At 40.5% G+C, this 24,380-nt stretch overlaps 3 protein-coding genes across 3 annotated transcripts in view; 2 read left to right on the top strand and 1 right to left on the bottom strand.

Moving 5' to 3' along the window:
- LOC140546894 (uncharacterized) overlaps positions 1-24,380 on the top strand; it is a 49,965-nt gene that overhangs the window by 13,572 nt on the left and 12,013 nt on the right. The gene's annotated exons all lie outside the window — the stretch shown is intronic.
- On the bottom strand, positions 4,989-8,744 carry LOC140547186 (uncharacterized). The gene is made up of 5 exons (XM_072670775.1): positions 8,576-8,744; positions 7,062-7,448; positions 5,408-5,532; positions 5,216-5,322; positions 4,989-5,133 (listed from the first exon to the last, which is right to left on the bottom strand). The coding sequence occupies exons 1-5, from the start codon at positions 8,742-8,744 to the stop codon at positions 4,989-4,991; spliced, it is 933 nt and encodes a 310-aa protein (XP_072526876.1).
- Positions 17,993-22,412, top strand: LOC140547185 (uncharacterized). Its single transcript, XM_072670774.1, has 7 exons — positions 17,993-18,095; positions 18,184-18,264; positions 18,991-19,203; positions 20,508-20,523; positions 21,512-21,620; positions 21,715-21,821; positions 21,927-22,412. Exons 1-7 carry the CDS (start codon positions 17,993-17,995, stop codon positions 22,081-22,083), a joined length of 786 nt encoding a protein of 261 aa, XP_072526875.1. The 3' UTR covers positions 22,084-22,412.

Here is a 24,380-nt window from a genome sequence, read left to right as displayed (position 1 = left end):
AAATATATGAATGTGCTCATACTGAAGATAAACACAAAACAAATAACAGTTTATTATTTTATCATTTAATAATAATCGATTGTTTAGAGAAAGACCAGAAGACTGAGTGAAAGTGGACTAAAGAATTTAACTTTTTGACACGTTTATGTGTATTTTCTCTTCACTTAGTATTTTGTGCATGGTGAGACATTATGTGTACAGGTGGTCTTGGCAGTACAATGGTTAAGGATACCTGTCTTAAACAATGATGCATTTTGATGGATGTGGACTGAGTCATATTACAGGATTTTACACAATCTCTAGGTAAAAGAGTGTGTAATGTGTGTATCGTAGCAGATTCTAAAAACACTTACAGAGTCAGTGTTTTCTTTGTTCAGTTTACAAGGGCAATGGGATCCATCATCATAATATATTCTGCTCTTTAAAAATGCATTCAGCTACTTTAAGTTGCACCTGTTGCTGACACAGATGTGCAAATGCACACACGCATCTTCTCTGGTCCCTGTAGAGAAGTACTGCCAATAGAAAATCTAGCTCTGTAACAGATAACATTAACCTATTAGCACCATGTTGCCTAATGCCAGGCATGGGCTAGAGAGGTATAAAGCCCTAAAGGAATTACATAGTGCCATGGCTCAGGATTCAAACTCGCAACCCCCAGGGTCATAGTGGTAGCACATTAGACCACTGAGCCACTAAACAACAGAAGACAACAGAATACTGGAAATCAAGAAATTAGTAAATTAGAAAAATTAGAAATTAGAAAAATCAGAATCCCTTAAAAACAAAAACTCATACCTAGCTTAGACACTTCCCATTAAAACACCCACAGTAAAAAGGACCAGAACCATTAAGCACAAGATAACCACACCCCCACCCCCAGAGCCAATCCACAAACCATAAACCTCACACTCCATCCCACCAACACTTACGCTAAGACACATTTACCCATCTGTAATAAAATCCCAGTAATGAACAAGGATCCATTTTCCCCCTCATACTTTTTCCCTCCAATCAGTTCCCTCAATATTGTTTCCTCTTAACATTACAGTCATTTCATTATAAATGCAAGTGATCTAAAGGACAAGGTCTACCACCAAAATGTAGTGGATGCAAGACTGCCCATGACTGTTCAGCTGAGGAATTAGATCCTAAACCACTGATGTTTGATAGACATTTCCATTTCAGTCTAAAAGCTTCTTTTTCAGAAGGAAAGGTCAGATCTCAACAATAAGATCCTTTAACAGAATTCCCACTAATGTCTTCTAGAAATACAGAGAAAAGTTTCTGTCCCACCTGTGATTTTTCTTTGTAGGTCCTTCTGTATCCTGGTGTCCTCCATCTCCCTTTTGGCCTTACCGTCTGCACTCTCACTCTGCATGTCCACTGCCACCTCCACCAGTTCTCCTCTGATGATATTATTACAGTAGATCACATCTTCAGAATTACCCTGAGACATCTTTAAAACATCTATAAAAGACTTACCAAAACATTGAAATTAGTTGGTATGTGGCTCACCCCCTGTAAATGCCACACCGCTGCTGGTCTGACTGGGACAGTGTGGTTTAAGAAATGTGGAGCCATCAAATAGGGAAGTCCCTGTTGTGCTGCTGTCAGAAAAGGAAGTCTTACAGGTCACCTTAAGCTGTGAGTGCAGATCCAAGCCATTGGCCATTTTAGACATCCAAAGTCCTAAGTGAGGAACCAAATAAGGTTTCTTCAGGTCGCGGTGAGAAAAACTGTACAGTAGACTTTAAGCACATGATAGAGACTAGACAGAGTGCAGTGGATGAAGTGGTGAACAGGGATGAGCTAAATGAGTCTGAATAGTACTGAGAACCATCAAACAGCTCTCGCCAGCAATCTGACTGCATGGTAGAAGAATCTGTACATGAGTCTGAAGGACTTGGCCAGGTGCTTCAGTCAAATGAAGATTATGGATCCAGGATTGAGAATCACAGATATGGGGAACCATTAAAATAAAAGGTATCTATTTTAATGAAAATAATTGAAGTGTCTAGACTCATCTGATCAGAGTTTTTTTGATCACTTGTATTTCAGACTTTCCTCCTGATTCTACTCTCCAGTGTAGAAGAATGACTTCCCCTTTTGAGTTTTACTTCCTTTTACTGTTTCTTCTTCTCAGGCCTACTGGTTTCACTCAGTGTCAGTCATTATTTCCATTTTAAGGTACAAATGCTACATAGCAGTTCTCTTTGTAAGAGTGTTTTCTTGGCTTTCCACACAACTTGACCTTCACCACTTCTGTTAACTTATTTCTTAATTACATTATGAACTTAGCAACCCGGGCTACCCGAAAAAAGACTGTATTGCCTGGCCTTTCCTGACAATTAAGAACAAGCCATAGCCCTAACAAGGTCTAATACTTTAGTCAAACTTTTCTGAGACTCTAGTCTCTTGGTGTGCTTTTTAAAATTTAAAATTGTACTAATTGTGAGAAATACTACACTAATCTCGCCTAATCACTAATCTCTCAGGATGGTTGGTGTGGCGCAACAGATAATACCACTACCTGCTAGTGAGCTACCTCACCACGTGGGAGACTGGGGTTCGATTCCCAGTCTGGGTGACTATGCTGCGCTACACCAATAAGAGTCCTTGGGCAAGACTCCTAACACTACATTGGCCCACCTCTGTAATATGAGTAACCCTGTAAGTCGCTCTGGATAAGAGTGTCAGCTAAATGCCATAAATGTAAATGTAAAATGTAAAATTATAACTTTCATATCCCAGAGATATGTAATATATGTATATCCAGCATTAGTCATTTATTTATTTATTTATTTAATTAATTTGTTTATTATTTCCTTCCTTCCCCATCATATGAAGTCCAGTCTGATACCCCTAATGAGAAACTGTAGTTATTCGTGGATTCACTTTCCATATTATTTTTTAGCTTATGTACAGTAACTTTTACAGTGTGGTTTAAAATACTACAAATATTTGTAAAATAAAACTACTCATTATTCAGTGTTTCAAGAATTAATAAATCAGTCTTCTTATTGTGAAATCCTGTACATTGACCTAAACTGAGGCAAGTGAATGACCTGGACGAGTTGTCAATGTGCTCTTCATGTAATTTTGGTTGGCTGGTCACTCCTTCGAAGGTTCGCCACTGTTTCACGTTTTCTCCATTTGTGGATAATGTCTCTCACTCTGGTTCACTGAAGTCTCAGAGCCTTACCAGAGGCATCATGTGCTGCTTTTCGAGGCCTTCTAGCCTGCTCCACCTGGCCAGACTGGTTCTATTTAAGTGATGTTTACCCAGACAACATGCTCATATGTGGCTCCCATTGGTGGAACGTGGGCTAAGTGGATTCTAGGAGGGCTTGGTCTCTGAATGGGTTTGTGCAGGTGCTGTTACTGAGACCCAGTTGGACTTTCCAAATGGTCCAACCCAGATGGTGCCCATGTTTAACCCTTCCTGGTCCCACCACAACCATCAGCTGACCACTACCACTTTAATACAATACTGATTACCATACCAGTATTTCGCTACATCCCTAGTGTAACCTTTGGTTAACAAAGGCCCTTTAAACATAGAGTTTATTATTAAAAGCAGAGGGATGGAAGTGGTCAGCCAGGATGTTGTCACATTGAAAACCCAGACGTGAACAACAATGTATCTTTCTGACCACTGTACACTGATCTTAAGCCATCCTTCCAAATGACACTGTAAAAATAACTGATTACAACAGCACTTCTTAATTTCCACCACGTTTAACTGATGAATATTCTGCAAGTGACTAAATCCTACTTTACTGAAGTGAAATTATTAAAAGTAATTCACTATAATAAATCTGGCCTAAGAAATGTTTATTAGACAGAAAACTGAGAACCACATTAATAGTGTACTTGTTCAGTGGAGGAAGACACTTCAACTGTAACCAGATAATTAACCAGTATGTCCTCTGTCATACAACAGATACATGGACTGTCTCAGTTCACAGGTTGTTTCAGTCAGTAGTGCCTCACTAGAACCCAAAGCTGACAGAAAAATTACTGATAATAATGAACTTTAGCTAGCTGACAAGAAAGCTTTCGACTCAAAAGACTAGAGGCCATGTATGTTGAAAAGCTACTTCATAAAAACATCTGTAATTTAATATCAGATCACCTGGATATTTATGATACTGTTAAAAAATGTTTTAGCTAAGCAACAAGGTTTGGCAGCTAGCTAGGGAAGATAGCTTGCTAATACCAGGCTGGTATTAGTCTAGTTTAGTCCTTGGTACTCATGAATTAAAACTACACATCACTACCAGCAAGTGTGTTTCTGTGTCTTTACAGGTCATAGCTGCTTTCTGCATAGCCTGCTAGTGTTGGCCTGCTAGTTAGCAACTTTAGTAACTAGTTAGCAGTGCTACATTACTAACTACATTGTTATTTTCTCATTTGAAATTAATATAGGTATATTCATATATTAATTATATTAATCTTTTTTCCTAGTTGGTGAATATAGACGGATTTAGCAGTCTCCAGTTACTCCATCTCTCCTCACCTGATCCTCAAGAAAAGACACAGCTCTCTAACTTCACACCAGAGTAATGTTTTCTTACAGATCTTGAGATGTCATGTTTAATCACCAAAGTAACAAAGAATTTACAACAGTTCCACCCAATTAAGTAAAAATTCATCACATCAAAATTTTGTCACAAGCAATTTGTAGCATCTATAGCTCAATTGTATATTTTGCAGTGTAAAGATCAGGGCATGTTATGCTTCCTAGCCCTCTTGGCTGGGGTTGGCTGTTTGTCCATGCTTGTGGTCACTTCCTTGCAACAAGTGGTTCTTAGGAGCCTGTTAGAAGTTTTGAACTTCATTTAACCTTTTTTACACCAAACTGAAAGCAGCAAACACATAGAGTTATTGTTAAGCTTTGATTAATTGATGCTTTTAATACATACATTTCGAAATGAAACCTGGGCTACTCGTGCTGTTCTGCTCAAAAGCAAATCCAACACTCTCTAAAACTTTCTCTCACAGAGCCCGACTGCAATATGTCCACAGGGAGCATCAGCCCAGGTTAAAGTATCAGATGTAGAATACTTGAAGCCAGTTAAAGCACAGTCTTCATTTCCATAATCATTGGGTTCCCCCGGCCACCAGAACCTGAAACACACAATAATGAACATCTTCACTATTTCACATCCAGACTTTGACCATGATCAGATTCAGTTCAGTGGTCTCTTACTCAGTGGTCAGTGCTGAGCCATCCACCCATTTCCAGACCCCCTCTGTTTGGATGTCCGTCAGACCAATCCAAGCTTCAGTTCTGAGGAATGTTTTATTGATATAGTCCTGTGATTGTGGAGCACAGTAAAACAGGGTAAGAATGGCCATCTCTCTCTCTCTCTCTCTCTCTCTCTCTCTCTCTCTCTCTCACCTGTTCCTTTCTGCTGTTTATGATCACCAGGTCTGCTCCTTTACTTTGACAGGCCTGTCTACTCCCACTCCAGCTGTTCTTCACAGTTGTGATGGAGTAAAGACTAGAGTTGAAGTAATGCCATCCTTGTTCAGAGCAAAGATGGAGACATGTGGGTAAGTACAGAACACTACACTTTAAAGACTTCCTATAAAGTACAGGGGCTAGATGGTTCAACCTCAGTCAGTACAACATTTTTATACATTAGTATATTGGTGGGGGATTAGATTGAGATTAAAGGGCCAGGATGAGGGTTAGGATTAGGTTTTGGGTTGAAATTAAGATTAGGATTATGGCCAGGGTGACGGTTAGGGTTTGGACTGAGGTTAATTAGGTATTTCATTACAATGGAATTTATTCCTTTTGTGCTCTGGCTCACAGGTTGGACCCAACTGAACCTATTCGTATCAGAGATACGATGTGGTGTACTCTGAAGTCCCCAATCCTAGAGGGTTAGGGTAAGGGTTGGGGTTAGGATTGAGATTGAGGTTAGTGTTGATGTTTGAGTTTAGGTTTAGGTTCAGGTTCAGGTTAGGTTTAGGGTTAGGGCTGAAGTTTGAGTAGAGGTGAAGGTTTAGGTTAAGTTTTAGGTCGAAGTCAGCATCAGGGTTGGGGTTAGTGTTAGGGTTGCGATTTGAGTTGAGGTTTGGGTTGAGATTGAGGTTGAGGTTGAGGTTTAGGTTCGGGTTAGGTTTTGGGTATGGCTGGGTTAGGTTTTGCTTAATGGAACATAAGTTTTACTGGGTTATTGATCTGTTTAGAGTTTATTAATTATCTACAAAGGACCACTTCAAATAAAGTCCAAATACCAAATATCAAAAAATGTAATATTATTTTTTAGGAACATGTTAAATTAAGCTACTTATTTACACTAAGGACATAAACTATACATGGAGTTTGACCAGGGCGTCACAACAACAACAACAACAACAACAACAACAACAACAACAAAAATAATAATAATAATAATAACTTATGGAATTAATATTGTACATATTGTACATCTGAGAACTTTCATCAGCCAATGAGATTTCAGAATCTGTACAATAATACTTTTAATGCAGTTAAACATTTCTTTATTTTTTAGTCAACAACGACATTCGTTAAAGTTTAAGAAGCTCTTCGGAAAACAATTACAAAATTGACTTTTTTTCTTACGTTCTTCGCTACTTCATTAATTGCTCTAAGATTCTCACCCCAGCTTTGGAGACTGTAAGAGTGGCCCTGTTCTCCTGACTACTCTAAGAATGTATTTTAACATGCAAAGAATTGCTCGGAAGCTCATGCAGTGTGTTGTGCAATGTTCTGGATGTTCATTTTTGGGAGATAACCAACAAAAACATCAACAAGACAGTGCAAGTATGGAGTGATGGGGTGGAACCCGATCACTGGATCTAAACAGCATTGAGAGCTTGTGGTACTGTATTGGGAATTGTGTGCAGAAGGTGGAAACTCTAATCACTGCAATTTAGATCATTTGAAGAAATGTGACAAAGTGGAGTGAGGTGGTCACAAGGCTTGATGGTGACTGTAGTAGAAATACTAACATTTATTATGTGTGTGTGTAGATCAAGAAGACAAACATATAGGATGTAGGAGACAAAAATGCACTTACCAAGAACCAAAAGCCCCCTCAAGACTTCCTCTCTCTCTATCTGTAACTGTTTTTTCTCTGCAGTCAGGTTAGTGACACTGGTCTGTAACTGGTCTCTCTCCACAGTCAGGTTGGTGTAACTGGTCTGTAACTGGTCTCTCTCTATAGTCAGGTTGGTGTTGCTGGTCTGTAACTGGTCTCTCTCTATAGTCAGGTTGGTGTTGCTGGTCTGTAACTGGTCTCTCTCTATAGTCAGGTTGGTGTAATTGGTCTGTAACTGTTTTTTCCCTATAGTCAGGTTGTTGAACTTGATCCACAACACTGTGATGGCAGTCAGCAGGAGAACGCACAGCAGCCCCAGACACACTGCAGCCAGTCTGTAGAACCTGTTCCATAGAGCGTCACCTCCTAGACGTAAACGGATACAAATGCAGATTTTCTTTGGTTTAATTTCCATTACTTTCAGCACGTCCTACCTAATTTCAGCCCAACCCATGTCACTGTGAACATTCACTAACAAGACTTCCAGTACTTCTTCACAGATTTTAAACATGGACCCAGAACCTCACTATGAGCCAGATTCATGAAACTGCAGTGCTACGAGAAGCTATCCTATAAGTCACTGTCCCGTGATTATTTTTACTTTTATTAGCCCTGAAGTGTAGGCTTTTTATTTTAACACCTATTATTTGAGTTTTAAGACTGCAAATCATTAACTAGTATTAATATTTAGTATCCACTATGAATTAAGCAGCCACTAATATTAAAAATGTATGTTTATGAATTATTCAGCTACTAATATAAATTATTAACAACTATGAATGATTCAGTATCTGCTTCACTTGTTTTAGTAATTGCTTTAATTGTTTCATTAAATATTATAAATTATTCAGTAACTATTCAGTCATTTTCAGTGCCTGCTATGATTTATTTTCAGTAAAAGAATTGTATCTACTATAAATAGTTCAGTAACTACTATGAATTTCTCAGTAAATACTATGAGTTTTACTGTAACTGCAGTTTGTTTAATTTACTATGAATTATTCATGAACTGCTATGAACTATTCAGCTACTGCTATGCTTTTTTCAATGTCTACTATGAATTATTAACTACTTCATTCTGTATCCACTAATAACTATTCAGGAACAAATATAATTTATTCAATATCCACTATAAATTATGCAGTTACTAATGTCATATGTACATTGTTGTTGTTTTGAGGTTGACCATGGCCCCAGATACAGGTTTTGAGGGTTTAAATAGTTAAATAAAAGAGATTAAAAGTGTATACCCAAGGATGCTCTGAGTTTTTCTGTTTTTGTTTTTGTTTTTTTAGTAAAGTTTTACTAAATTTAACAGCCTGGTAAAACTACAGCCTGAATTATATCCCATGTCACTGATGTTTGATAGACATTTCCATTTCAGTCTGAAAAGCAGGTTCTTTAGAGGGAGCTGTGAGATCTCAACTATACGATGCTTTAAAAGAATTCACACTACTGTCTTCTAGAAATACAGAGAAAAGTTTTAGTCCCACCTGCGTTTTGTGTTTGTAGGTCTTTCTTTATCCTGGTGTTCTCAATCTCTCTTTTGACCTCGAGGCCTTTAACTCTGTCTGCATTCTCATACATATGCTTCACCCCCTTCACCTGCTCTCGTCTGTTGATATTACAGTAGATCACATCTTCAGAAATACCCTGAGACATATTTAATCTGTAAACAATTCACAGAAGGTTGGATATGTGCCTGTAAATGCCACACCACTCTGCTGGTCTGATTGGGACAGCGTGGTTTAACTAATGTGGAGCCATCAAATAGGGAAGTCCCTGTTGTGATGCTGTCAGAAAAGGAAGTCATCCACCTAACCTCTAATTCCTGTGGTTAAGCTATGAGTGCAGGTCCAGGCCATTGTCAACTTTACTGTCACTGTTTCTAACCAAAGAAGTGCTGAGTGAGAAACCAAATAAGGTTTCTTCAGGACACCGTGAAAAACACGGTACAGTAGACTTTAAGCACAGTATAGAGACTAGACAGAGTGCAGTGGATGAAGTGGTGAACATGGATGAGCTAGATGAGTCTGAATAGTACTGAGAACAATCAAGCAGATCTCTTTAGCAATCTGACTGCATAGGAGAAGAATCTGCACATGAGTCTGGAGGACTTGGCCTGAATGCTTCATTTATCCAAACAGGAGGGGTGTAAAACAGTATTTCCTGTCTGAGATGGAGCAGTTTCCATATCAGACAGTGTTGCTGGAGGTCAGGCTGCTCTCTATAGACAATAGAGTGGTCCAAAGAAGGACACAAGAACACAGAACCAGGAGAGGCCTCAGCAGTGTTAGCATGCCACCTTTTTTACTATTATGGATTTGCATGTATAAATGTAATGTATAATTAATTCATAGAATACCTAATCAGTCTGTATCAGTTCCGCATAAGAAACACATTGTTGTTAAAAGGGAAAGTCCGCACTCTGACCATCGCTTGTTCCAGCTACTCCTATCAGGCCGGTGCTTCAGCCAAATGAGTTATAAGATCCAGGGTTGAGCATCACTGATATGGGGAACCATTCAATTAGGATGTATCTATTTTGAAGGTAATAATTGATTTGTCTCACCATCCTTTGTCCGTCTGATCTAAGAGTTTTTTGTTCAATTTTTTTTTTTTTTTTTTACATTTTTATCCTGATTCTGCTCTCCAGTGTAGAAGAATGACTTCCTCATTTGAGTGTTACTTCCTGTTTTTTCTTGATTTCACTGCTCTTGGTTTGTTCTAGATTGACCTAGTTTTGAGCTTTGGCTTAATTTCACCTTATTTCACATTTGAGCATGTCTTAGTACTTATTGGGTGAATTTTAGGCCTCACAGACAGCTCGCATCTCACAGACTTGCTTCATCTTACCCAAATAAAACTGGCCCCCCCTCCCCAACATCCATAAAACACATTACACACATGGTACACCAATGTCTCAACTGACACGGACAAAAATGTTGCTTGTAATGACTTAATAACAGGACATTACAAGGCCTTGATAGGCTACTGAATGATTATAGAAAATAAGGTGCAGCACATCAGCTGCAGATGAACCTGGTTTGGTATGATTCTAGAGTCTGTCTTATTTAAACCTCAGGCTTTTAGTTTGGTTTGCCATTGATTGTTGAAGTGAGCGGTATCAACATCATGACCAAACCCAAAGGGCTCTCAGAGCTCGTTCCACTGTCCGTTCCAATTGTTTTAAATGTTCTCAAGTGGAGAACATCTGGTAGATGGTAGATGCTTTACTTCAACATGAAAAAAGCTGTGCACACAAGGCATCCCAGAAATGCTGCAGATTGTTATTGAAGTCATTGGGTTACTTATTTAATCATTAAAATAAAAGGTATCTATTTTAAAAGTAATGACTGACTTGTTGCACCATCTTTCATCTGTCTGATATAAGGGTTTTTGTTTACACACACACACACACACACACACACACACACATATATGTTGTTTTTTTAATATACATTTTTAGCATGATTCTACTCTCCACTGTAGAAGGATGACTTCCTCTTTTGAGTTCTACTTCCTCTTATTGTTTCTTCAGGCCATTTACTGTTTTTTCTTGATTTTACTGCAATGGGTTTGGTTTTTATGAGTCTGGACACAGTGTGTATTTACCTTATTTTACATTTCTTGGTCAAATTTAGACCTCTTTAGACATGTTGCATGCGTTATCCTGACAGATTACGTTCAGCTAAATTTACCCATCTCTTTTGCCACAATGCAAAACAAGCAAAACCAGGAAAGCTTTTTGTTTTGTTGTTTCAAGCTTGGACCCAAACTCAGCTTACATAAGATTACACCTTTCTGCAGCACAGATACTCGTTAGCGTTGTGGCTGCATGTAGTCCTCAGACCATCAGTACCAGAAAACGTGTTCTAGGCAAACAAGAGGCAGTTCTAGCACCTTTTTTCAGCAAGGTTCATCCGTCAGACACTCACTCAATTGCCTTTTCTTAGCAAGAATACTATCTTAGCAGATGAAACCCTCTCAAATCTAGTCTAAGTATCTGATAGTTTTCATTTTTATATTTATATTTATATTTAAGCTGTATTTTTTGACAAAAGCTGAATTATCTATTATTTCTTAAATTATGCAAAATTCTCTGCAAAAGGAATAAGACATGGCCCTCTGAGCCATCTAATGTGCTGCCACTAGGTTGGAACCCGAGCCATGCCACTTTGCCATCAGCAGCCAGAGTCAGAGATGGCACAATTGGCCTTGCTGTCTTGGGATGGGTAGATGGGGCCTTTTCACCTCATCACCCTCAAAACAATTTTGGCCGGCACAGGCATTTGTTATGTTAACTACAGTTCATTTTATGGCAAAGTTATAAACAAAATAATCAAATCTGCAAAGCAAAATGTTGAAAATGTATATGTTGCTGTCATGACTGGCTAGGTCTGACAATGACGGGTGAACACTCGCAGGGACGGTGCAATGCAAGATCTTTAATGAACAAAAACAGGGGAAAAACATGAACATAAAGCGGCAGCAAAGTACAGGGTAAACTGGGAACAAAAACATACTCGTGGAAAAAAAAGTGCGCAGAACAATGAAGCCACCTGAGGCTGGTGGAAAGCCAGGGAGCTAGGCGCACCACCTCAGCGAGTTCTGGGCCATCTCTGCCCAGACCAGATACCGCGACCAGTCGCTGGGGTAGTCATGACAGTAGATCCGCAGACACTTCCCCAGCTCCTGGTTAGTGCGCTCGCACTGGCCGTTGGTCTGCGGGTGATACCTGGAGGAGAGACTCACGCTCACCCCCATGTGCTTACAGAACGCCCCCATACCCTTGACGTGAATTGCAGAATCACGGAGGACGTGGTCCACCAGGGCATGAGCTGGATGAGAGAATGGTATAAATTTACCCCCCCTAGAGAAGCGATCCACCATCGGTCACTACCCTCCAGCTTTAGGTGTCTTGCACTACATGATGCTACTACACAATGTATGTCTGCCCTCATCCCCTCCCACCCATACTTGACCGATTCTTGGCTTGATTCTTGTGGTCGTTTAAGACTAGAAACAGCATCCACCTCCACCACGACCGCTTGAACCTTCGCTTGATCCATTTGAACCCCCCACTCGCTTATGATATATCCCAGGAAAGGGATCTCTGAGACGTGAAACACACATTTCTCCAGTTTGACATACAGCAGGTGGGACCTGAGTCTTGCCAGGACCAGGCGAATGTGACGCATCTGAGAGATCAGGTCGGGGGAGTACACCAGTATGTCGCCCAGAAAGACTACCATGAATCGTCCAAGAGAGTCTTTCAGGACATCATTGATGAATGACTGGAAGACGGAGGGGGCGTTAGCTAACCTCGTTAATTAACAAAAACATGAACATGAAACGGCAGCAAAGTACAGGGTAAACTGGGAACAAAAACAAACTCATGGCAACGTAAAGTGGGCAGAACAATGAAGCTACCTGAGGCTGGTGGAAAGCCAGGGAGCTAGGTGTGAACGGGATAACAAAAACGGGGGAGATATAACTAGAACTAAGAACACTGGCCGTGGCAGTGTAAAAGCAAGGGAGAACGTAAACAGCGCTCATCAGGTGCAACAAAACTTACAAGATGTAGATACGAAGCTTAGGGATCAGTCGCCGTACCCCAGAGGCGATTAAGAACAAACTCTCATGAACGTTGATAGCCCAGCAGGACCCTTGGAAACGTGACAGACTCTCGCAGACGTCCTCGTGAAGAACTAACTGGACACTTGACTATGTGGACCTAATACAGAAGCCAAGTCTCCAGGTTGGCTCAGAACGGCAAATTCTCTGAAAAGGGGTGTTTGCATTGGCTCCCTAAATACCACAGCCTCAGGTGAACCAAATCAATGAAACAAAGAACACAAATACGACACACGTGAACACAACTTAAAACATGGCGTGATACATGAACAGAATGTCAACATAAAAGTCCCAAGCATGTGACGTGAACATGAACCTTGAACTTAAAGTTCGTGAATAGTGAAATCAAATGAACATCAACTTAAAAGTCCCAAGGGACCGGAACCGCCCCTGGTGCGGGCGCGGCGATGTGGACCTGACAGTTGCGAATGCAATGCGAATGCATGGTGAGGCGCAACAGATAACACCACTACCTGCCACTGAGCTACCATACCATGTGGGAGACTGGGGTTCAATTCCCAGTCTGGGTGACTATGCTGTGCTACACCAATAAGAGTCCTTGGGCAAGACTCCTAACACTACATTGACCCACCTCTGTAATACAAGTAATCTTGTAAGTCACTCTGGAGAAGAGTTTCTGCTAAATGCCATAAATGCAAAATATCTAAAATACTTAGTTTAATATGATTTTTGTGTCGTCTAATTTTGGTAAGAGATATGTTCACTAAGGCCTATAATCCAACATTATTAGCTCAGCTGTTAACTTCAGTGCAGTTATTAACCTGTTATTCAATTAACAATTATTTTAGTGATTGTTTAGTGAAGTTATAGCTATAAATAAGACCTCTAAAATAGTAAACCCTTAAAAATGCAACTAAAAGTAAAAGTAGATTAATATTTTTGAAATTTAATTGAGTGAAACATTTTTCATCAACTAAAGCTAACAATAACTAAATGAAAAAATGTCACTGAAACTAACATACTTTTTAGCTAAATGGCTAAGATTAACATCAAATCAAAATCACCTACCAAAATCACTGGTGGAAGCTGAACATTTTGTCATGGCCCTTACATTCTTCAAACCTAAACATGATAGAAAATTAGCTTTTCACAGTAACAGAAAAGTTGACCAGGGGTGCCTACTTTTGCATGCCACTACACCCAAGAAAAAAATGGTCAGGCTTAACAGTCACATTTCTGTTATTTATTCATTGATTTATGAATCTGTATATTATTATTTTTTATAACCTGTTTGGTCTCAGTGAAAGATTTTAGTAGATCTGCCTGCTTCTGCCGCTACCAGCTCACAGAAAGTAAACAACCGCCTTGACCATAAAAGAACATCTTAAACCTCCTGAAACCAGCAGCCAGCAAAACTTAGTCTTGAGCCAGATTTTCCCCCTATTGCAGTCGTTCATTCAGTGGGTGTGTAGTTCTACAGTTTTGGTTTGTGTGTGTACCGCAAGTGTGTGAGTTTTCTTTACCTGAACTTTTAGGTTTCTGGACATTTTTCCTGTGAATGTCTTTAGATGAAAATACAAACCCATAATACTGGAATTCTGATATATATTGTGAGGCATTCTGCTCTTTTTAGTAACAGGTATCCAGTAATGAATTCTGATCAGTTCAGATTTGAGCGCTCTCAGAGTCTACGAGTGAAGAAGGCTTTCTACTAGATTTTGGACCATTGACCATTGGATTTAATTGCATTTACCAACAAGAATGTTAGTGAGGTCAGGATGTTGTATGATCACCGCTGCACCTCATCCCTAACTCTCTAACTCATCCCATATATATATTAGAAAGCACCATTATTCCAGAAAACACAGTTCCACTGCTCTACAGCTCAATACTGGAGGGCTTTATTCCCCTTGTGGCAGGACTAGGGGTGGAGCCACTGTGTTTCCCCATCACCTGGTGCTGGGAGTCTTCTTCCCTGGACAGTACAAACAGTTAGTCCAACAAAAGCAGGATAAACTCTTTCTTAATCACCCATTGCTGACAACTTTGTTGGAACTCAAATTGTCCAGATTTTGAGCCGTTTGACCAGGGATGCCCAAACAACCAGTTACAGAAGGAGAGAGATGAACTGCAGAGGGGTCTCTGCAGTACTTCTGAACTAAGTAAGCAAATATTTGTCATACCCTGTCACATTTTCTCTTCAGAAGCACCAGAGTCTGTTTACTTTAATGGGTATAATCTGGTTGTTGGGATGTAATACTATCACAAATTTAGCATGGTGTAATTTAGATGCATCACAAACAGCACAAATGCTCATGTGTTGCTAGCGACAGTAGGCTAGCACACACATGCTTACACCCCAAGAACCCCAGGGGCTGTTTTTTTTGGTACAGATCATCAAGTACGGACTGACGCATCCATTCTTGGCTTTGTAGGCCAACGTCAGGGATTTGAATCTGATGTAACATGGAGCCACAGATGTCATTATTACAAATGAGACACATATAAAGTCTATATAACTGGAATGCATCATATTAACCCATTAATTTTGGACTTGCTCGGGAGCGCACTCTACTGTCTGACAAAACAAAATACATTCTCAAGTTATGTAGTTCTTAGTACAGTCAGTGCAGTAAACAGCATAAAAAGGGTCTGCCAGAGTTTCTTCTTCATTGTGTCTATATGGCAGAGGTTGTGGTTCGCATGACCTAGTGGCTACATTGCCTCTACGATTTCCCATGGTACTGCTCCGTACCATCCTCATCATGGCTCAAGATGTGTCAGCTGAAGGTTTTGCCATGGCATAAAACAGTTATTCTACATCAGTAGTTGACAAATAACAGATATCAGTTCAGAGTGTGTACCACTACACACACACACAACTGAAGTGAACTGAACTGAAGATTGCACTGTTTTTGAGGAACTGGAAGCTGAATGTTCAGGGAGGTGGGTCAGACTGGATTATAAGAACCAAGTCCAGAGCATCTCATACAAACTGCTACTAGTGATTTTACTACAGTAGTCATTCAGAGCACATCCTACCTCAACTGTATGACTATTTTTAATAGAGCACTGAGATCAGATTGGTATCGGACAATAATCAGCATGAAGGTTCTTGGATTGGATCAGGTGGGAAAAAAAAACGGGTCAGGACATGTCAGGACATGGGTGGACAGCTCAGCACTGACCACTGGGTAAGAGACCACTGAACTGGACTCTGACCATGATGCAGTTTTTCACTGTAGCTCTCAGAAGATCTAGATGTGAAATAGTGAACAGTCTGATTTGATGTGTTTCAGATTCGGGGGGGGGCAATAGTTTTGCAGGAGACTTAACTGAATGTCCTAAACATCTCACAAGGTTCCAGTGTCTGTTTAAGCTACAGCTGATCTATCTGCTATTAAAGTGAGTATACAGCACTGTTAGCTTGGTGCTATCTAAGAGGGTTAGGGGAGTCTTATTTTCTGCCATGGTCCTACAACTTATGCCCCCTTATGCCCCCTTAAAGCCCCCAGCTACAACATCCTGACCATGATGGATGTCCATGTGTCCCCAGTTTCCTCTTTATGAAAGCCACTATAGGGTCACTCTAAGTTACGTGTTTTTTTGGCAGAATAGTAAGTGATCTGTAAGATTTTCAGGGCTGGCGTGGCCTGAGGTGGTGGGGTGGTGGATTGACGGGGCCCAGTGTAATTTCTGTTCATGTGGCCCAAAATCTCTGGCAGCGCCCCTGACATGATTTACAACCCAGGTTATTAATACAGTGATTGTATGTTAATATTTCTGGTTATTTTTAATATGTAGAAACTGTGACCTGCATTTCTGCTGTTTTTTTCCACATCTCAGCCACAAAGTCATTTCAGAGAAATGGTTTTTGACAGCGAGTGAGAGTGAATTTGCCACCACAAGATTACACAAGATAAGAGCTTGTGTCGTCACACACACAAATGCACAGAGAAAGAGCTGAGTGTTTTTAGTGTCAGTACTTCTATTTCCTCATGTATTAAAAAGCACAGACTGTTTTTACAGATGATGATACAGTTTTATACACTCAGGAGTGAGACAGGAGTGTTAAAGCATATGTAAAAGGGTCATTAATCCTTTCCTGCAATGTTCCAGTGCAGCAGTGTTCCAGTGTGGTATGGCCATGAATATGTGAATGGAGGGTCACACTGACCCTCTTCAAGACCAGGAAACAGAGAGAGTGGACAGAACCCCTGCGTCCCATCTAGGCCCCATGTGCAAGGTACAGCCCAGATGGGGCCCATGTTTAATCGCACCTGGTCCCATCACTGACCCTGGTGGGCGTCCATAAGTGAGTCAGTTTTGGAAACTGTGGACAAAACTTTCTGGTTCACAGATGGGCTACCCACACAGGCCCCACATCAACAACAGATATTCTGTATGATGTGTGTACAATATTTACAATATTAACACACTGATTTTATGCTTCTATAAATGTAATAGATTCATGCCTCAGACACAGGGCTATGCCTGAGAAATATCAAGTAGCAGCTAAAGCTTCCGGTTTTGGTTAGGGGTGAATCTGACCACATAGATTACACAGGGCAAGAGCATATGTTCTCACACTCACACTCTCAGTGTTTAGTGTTTTTGAGTCTTCTATCAGAGGTAAGTGCTTTCATTACTTACACATACTTACTTTTTTACAGATGATAATACATCTACATACACTTGGGGTGCTACAGGAGTGCTACAGGAATGCTGAAGTGCCAGCAGGGAGAAATTTTACATTTACACAGATCAGCCATAACATTAAACCTGCCTAATATTATGTAGATTACCCTCGTACGCTAAAACAGCTCTGATCCATTGGGCCATGGCTTTAAAAAAACTTTTTAAGGTGCCCTGTGGTATCTGCCACTTAAGGTCCTGGAAGAAGTAGTAATGTTGGTCTCTTATGGATTTTTATGCTTGTCTATTTTTTCTGCTTCCAAAACATCAACTTCATAACCGGACTGTTTACTTGCTGTATGATATGTTTATGCACTCTCAGACAGATGCCATTAGAACCAGATAATTCATTGTATTTACTTTACCTGTCAGTGGTTTTAATGTTATGGCTGTTCTGTGTATACTTACACATATTACATGTATGTGCTAAAATGAAGGTTGGTCCTCTGGCTGAGTTTTACCGCCCCCTCAGCTGAAAGGGAGGTTTTGATTGGTTCTTCCACTTCAACAGTATTACTGGTTGACTGTATCATTTGTCAAGTAAGGTAATTAATCAACACTCAGTGTTCTTGATTGTACAAGGCTCCAGTGCTGCAGTGTTCCAGTGTGTTATGGCCATGAATATGGAAATGGACATTCAGAATGACCCTCTTCAGGAGCAGGAAACGGAGAGAGTGGACAGAACCTCTGCATTACGTGATGGAGATTCTCAGTGCCAAGGTCAGGACAAAGCAGATGGGTCAGTTTACTCAGTGTTAACGTGTTTCTACATGTATTTAATGTGTGTTTGTGGGTTGTCTATTTTTAGGGGTGTTCAGGATGGCTGCACTGTGTCTTGGTGTGATGTGTATTCTTCAGGCTACTCTCAACATTGCTCTGAGACTGCACTGTAAGTTCTACACCTTCACCTGTACTAAGGTTACTGATCACAGTGGGATAGCTTCATCAAACCTGGCAGCAAGGGAGCTACCCAACACCAGATTTACAGCACTGTATTTCAGTCCTGCTCATAAAGTCACAGAGACATTGAGCACTCTCTCTTTACCACTGCAGTGTTTTTATACAAGACTTCATGTGAATGAGCTCATGCATATTAATTACCAATGCTTAGCACATGTTTGAGTGCCAGCATGAACAGAAGCATTAGAGTTACTGGTTCTACTAAAAGAAGCAGAAGTACTGTTTGGTCAAATGAAGCAACAGATGGGTCTCTGAGTGGCTCAGCAGACTCAGATGTTGACACTGCAGCCAGAACCCTAGAGAGCACAACTGGCTATACTCTCTCTGGGTGGGTAGATGGTGCTCTGACCCCTCATCACTCACACTGTGATGCAGGCGTCTGTTGGCTGATTTATCAGAACTGGGGGTCTGGTGGTTTCCTCATCTGTTGGGAGCACTGCAAGTGATATGGGGAGTAGTCTTAGTGAGTGAGTGGGTTACCTGACTCAAAACGTCCCACCTGTTGTGATGTCTGTCATGATGGTCAATCACAAAAGTCAACATTTCCGAGCAACACGCCTGTGTGACCAAACATTACAGAACAGATCTTTAAATACAGGCTTTGAGTTTAGACTGCCGTTGCTGTCTGAAGACTAAATGTATTCATGTCTTTCAGTTATTCCTCTACAGACCAGCTGTACTGCAGAGAAACACCAGTTACAGAGCAGTAACACCAACCTGACTAAAGAGAAAAAACAGTTCCAGACCAGTTACATCAACCTGAACAAAGAGATGATACAGGTACAGACCAGTTACATCAACCTGAATAAAGAGAAGAAACAGGTACAGAAGGAGAGAGATGAGCTGCAGAGGGCTCTTTCTGAACTGAGTAAGTAAATACTCATCATTAACTATCACATGACTCTTCAGAAGCACCACAGTTCTTCCATGGCTTTGGAGAACAGTGATAGATCTCATTAATATTCCTACTGGTTAGGAAACCTGCATCTACTTATGTTTGAAGCCATATGATCATTAGTGGCCTCACAATGTTACATTAAACTAAAGGAAATATACAAGCCAAGGGTGTTGCCAGATTCTCTAGCTGTGTCTGAACTTTGCCCTTATCCACTGTCCACTACATGTGAAAATCCAGATCACCATAAAGAGCTCTGTTATAGGGAACAGAAGTTTGTCACATAAACAGTCTGATTGCCGTCTTTGAGGAAATTTTGGAGGTTCTTCAGTTTGAGGAGGAACCTTCAATGAACCTTTTTCTTGAAGGTTCCTTAAATCACATTAAAAGGTTCCTCCACTGTTTAATATTGAAGAACCTCCAAAAGTTCTTCAAGGATCTCAGTGAAGCATACATTGTTTGTACACTGTGGGATTGTTTGGTGCATTGTGGGATTTTTTTTACAGTGCATTAAAAATTCAGCACTATGTTTTTGGACACCACTACAAAATGGTGGATCCATGAAGTAGTGCACTATGTAGTGAATAGGGCACAGTTTCAGACAAAGCTATGTTATTAATGTCCTGCATGATAGGCATTTGTTTATACTGAGTAAAAGTTGATACAGGAGGGCCTTGGCATTAAAAACCCGGCCATACCCACCACTGATGCTGCCCCTCCCTTCCCCCCCTACAGACTGCTGCAAAGAAGATAGCGCTTGCAACAACAGACTGGGAGATGATCTCCAACATCTTACTGCACAAATTAAAGGGCCTTCTCAGAAAATAGTCTGCTCATCCCCTTCTTGTACACAGCCTCTGTGTTGGCCCTCCAGTCCTGTTTGCTGTCGAGCAGGACACCCGCTTCCCTTTCTGACCCGTAATTGCGATGAGATCTCATCTTTTAGTCACTATGAGAAGTAGATGGTTTCTTGCACACCAGTCAACAAAGCTGTTCACCAGGTCTCTGTATTCTCCTTCCTGCCCATCCCTGATGCATTCGACCACCACAGAGTCATTAAAAAAACATTCTGTAGATGACAGAGGTTCGACTTGTTCTGGAAGGTAGTGGTGTTCAGGCTAAAGAGGAAGTGGGAGAGCGCAGTTCCTTGGGGTGCTCCAATGCTACTGACCAGCCAATCAGACTGGCAGATTCCCAGCTGCACCCAAGCAATGGGCTTGTCCACCATCTTTTCCTCCAGCATGTGCGGTTGGATGGTGTTGAAGGCACTAGAGAAGTAAAAAAAAAAAAGAAGTAATTCTCACAGTTGGTGCTGCTCTTGTCCAAATGGGAGAGCGCCCTCTGCAGTTAGTAGATTATAGCATCATCCATATTGTCTAAGGTGTGACAACACTAGCCTTTCTAAGACTTTCATGACATGGGATGTGAGAGCCACGGGTCTGTAGTCATTGAAAGAAGAGACATAGGACTTTTGCTTGATGTGCATTTCTAATTTCTCCAGGTTGTGGTTCGATCTACCTCATGGGGGAAGAGCAGAACTGCATGCATCCTTAACATTTGCATACAGAAGGTCCAGCACCCTGGTTGCACAGATAACATACTGATGGAAGTTTGGTAGAGTTGTGGAGAGTTAGAGAGTTCGGGCAGCAGTCCTGGCACTCCTTCACAGTAATATGTCCCATAATACATCATCTGTTGTTCACGTATAGCATCACTCCATCTTTTTCTCCTGCTCTGTGCTGCATCCCTGTCCCCTCACACAAGATGAAAGTCAGGGATCTACACATTGGAGTCTGGAATATCAGCGACCTCACGTCCCCCATGATTACAGTTAAAAGAGAGAAATTCTTACCATTTTCTCTGATGGGACAGCATGCAGCTACAGGTTGGAGGCTCTAACAGCAGCCATTATACAGTCACTGAGCCAGACTGACTGAGCTGCCCATAGCATTGTCTGTAGGAATTGTTTAAAAATCGTGCACTCATATATTGGCCAATACTGATTATCCAAAAAAAATCTGCCAGATTAATCAGTCAATCACTACTGTATAACATACCTGAGTGAACTGCGGTAGTTTTGCCTGTTGACCTGTTTGTTTTTGTTGGGGGTGGGAGTGGCAAGTCCACATGTCTGATATTGTTAGTGTCTTTATGGTCCTGTTACGTTTTACTGCTCCTAAAGACCAAATAGAGCAGCTTTACTGTAATGAGCTGAACTGAATGATGCATGACTTTCTCTTTGAAAAGAGCAAATGACTGAGGAGGGATGGATCTACTTCAGCTCCAGTCTTTACTACATCTCTACTGAGAAGAAGAACTGGAGAGAGAGCAGAAAGGACTGCAGAGAGAGAGGAGCAAACCTGCTGATCATCAACAGCAGAGAGGAACAGGTGAGAGAGAGAGAGAGAGAGAGAGAGAGAGAGAGAGAGAGACTCTTCTCCAGCTGTATCTGTTAACATGGTGTCACACTGTGCTGGATTTCAGGAGTTCATCAATAAAGAATTTGGCAGCACTGAAGCTTGGATTGGTCTGAGTGACAGAGAAACAGAAGGGGAATGGAAATGGGTGGATGGCTCCACACTGACCACCACGTAAGAGACCACTGAACTGAACTCTGACCATGATGCAGTTCTTCATTGTAGCTCTCTGAAGATCTAGATGTGAAATAGTGAACAGTCTGATTCTGTGTGTTTCAGATTCTGGTGGGAGGAGGAACCCAATAATTATAAAAATGAGGACTGTGGTGTAACTGGATATAAAGGAGCTACACCTGGTGCTGTAGAAACCTGGGCTGATTTTCCCTGTAATAATGCTGTAGTCAGGATCTGTGAGAAACCTTTAGCTGGAGTGTAAATCAGAGTGAAGAGCAGAGGATGGTGTTAAAGCTCTGCTCTTTACATGGTAAATCCTCCTCACTGCAGATTTTCTCACTTCAGTCTCAACACAGAAGACTTAAGATGCTTCACGAATCCAACTGCAGAGTTTGTTTCATGTATTTATTCATGAGCTGAGTGTGAGGTATCTATCTGTACACCTCTGTCATTATGTAGTGTGGTAATTCTCATATTCTTAAAATGCCAATGTCTTAACTGAAGGACTTACTGTAAATCTACAGCATACAAATTAAGAAACTTCTCATAAGCTTCCAATGTGTGTTTAAGATACAGCTGATCTGCCTCCTATTAAAGTGAATGTACAGCACAGAATGTACAGTTTTATTTTTTTTAGTTGTATGTGCGTAGAGAACTGTGGGTAACCGAGGGCCTGAAAGGATGCATCCGTTGCGTCCTCCAGTGTCTAACGGAGGATGCACTTAGCCATTCAGTCGAATGGTTTATTATTCTCCGTGTTCACCACAGGGTGGCAGCATTTCTCCACTTCATTTTCTGTATTATTTCCTCTTTTAGCCATTACCAAAAGCATCTCTTTTAAAATGGTTGATGTAAAGTCTGATAAATCAAGTACTGCTTATTCAGAATCATACTGTACATACTGGAATCAGTGTGTAGGGATGTTAATAAGGTGTTCAAATATTAGATTTTAGTTATAAGTGACTAAGATTGTACCTCTATGCTCACTATATTTATATTACTGTCACAATATTTATATTAATATAAGTATATTTATATTACTGTCACTATGTGTTCGCTGTGCATATTGAGGTAGTTCGGTTAGTCTGGTCCATTCTTTACACACAGAGAATGCTGTAATCTAAAAAAAGAGGAAAGAAAGAATCTCCAGTACTTTAGGACATGTAGATAAACTGGCTACGCTAAACTGCCCCCCTAGGTGCACTGCTGAACTGGTGTCCCGGGTAGATCCGGACCCAACGTGAATGAATGTTTGTTTACCAAATACAAATAATCAATATGGTACCAGATGTAACAATGATGATAAATGTAATTAAATAAGTCCAATAAAAAAAACAAAAAAACAAAACAAAAAAAAAAAACAATTTCTGACAATTATGAACAAGCTGTTTCTGTATTAGGTGAATCTGCCAACATAGATTACACAAGATAAGAGCATGTGCTCTCTCTCCTTTAGAGACATTTAATTGAAATTTCTCTTTCATAAGCTGTAAGACTCATTTCATAGTGTAAGTTTAAAAACTGCAGGCTGGTAAGTGCGCTTAGCCATCTAGCCAAATGGTGGGTTAAATACACATTTTAAATATTTTATATTAAAAAAAATTTTTTTTTTCAAATGAACAAAACTTTTGTCCCAAACTTTTGATTTGTGGACTGTGTCAGCTGTTGATCCTTATGTGTGTTGATTTATTGATTATTGATTAAAGTATTTCAGTGCTCAGTTTTCATTGTCTATTAACAGGACTTGTTCTGGTGCTGACCAGTATGCACTACTAGGGTACACTGGTCTGAAACTGCACAAATGGTCTGAAATAGCACCCTTCACACACTAATTGATTCTCTCTCTGACTGTAAACTCAGACTAGAAGAACCAAAGATTAGAACCAACCAACAGCCAGACTGAGAATGGTGCCTAAAATTTGATTATAAATCATGTACTGTTACCTGGGCATAAGTTTAATGACAAACTGCAGGTCACAAGTGAACGATCTGGGATTTGCCAGATGTTACATAAATTTGCAAATTTATGCAACATCTGGCAAATCCCAGTTCTTGCGCTCTAGTGCAGAGCCATCCACCTATTTCCAGACCCCCTTTCTTTTGCTGTCAGTCAGACCAATCCAAGCCAGCTGACTTTTAAGTATTTTATCAACGAAGTCCTGTTGGCAGTCAGATACACATTCTTAGTAAGAAAGAGGAAAATTTACTGTTAATGTGTTTCATCACACAAGCACATCTTATTCTCTCTCTCTCTCTCTCTCTCTCTCTCTCTCTCTCTCTCTCTCTCTGTGTGATTATTTGAGCTTTCAGATATCCAAAATCATCTCTAAGCAGAGTGTTTTATTAAACCACCTCTTGGAATGTGATTTTTCACCTTTGTTAGCTTTAACTTAAATCATCATAGACTGGCTAGCGGAAATGAGCATTAACAGAGACCCATGTTGGTGCTGAGGAGTAGGCAGTTTTGGGTGATTAATCATAAAAGGGAATCCATTACAAAGTACTAACTAAAATACTTGCTTCATTTACTTCCTGGAAAAACTGATCTCTGTACCATGT

This window comes from Salminus brasiliensis, chromosome 24 (assembly GCF_030463535.1).
Source record: "Salminus brasiliensis chromosome 24, fSalBra1.hap2, whole genome shotgun sequence".
NCBI classification, from domain to species: domain Eukaryota; kingdom Metazoa; phylum Chordata; class Actinopteri; order Characiformes; family Bryconidae; genus Salminus; species Salminus brasiliensis.
The sequence above is the reverse complement of the archived record's forward strand: the minus strand, read 5'-3'. Positions and strand labels throughout refer to the sequence as shown.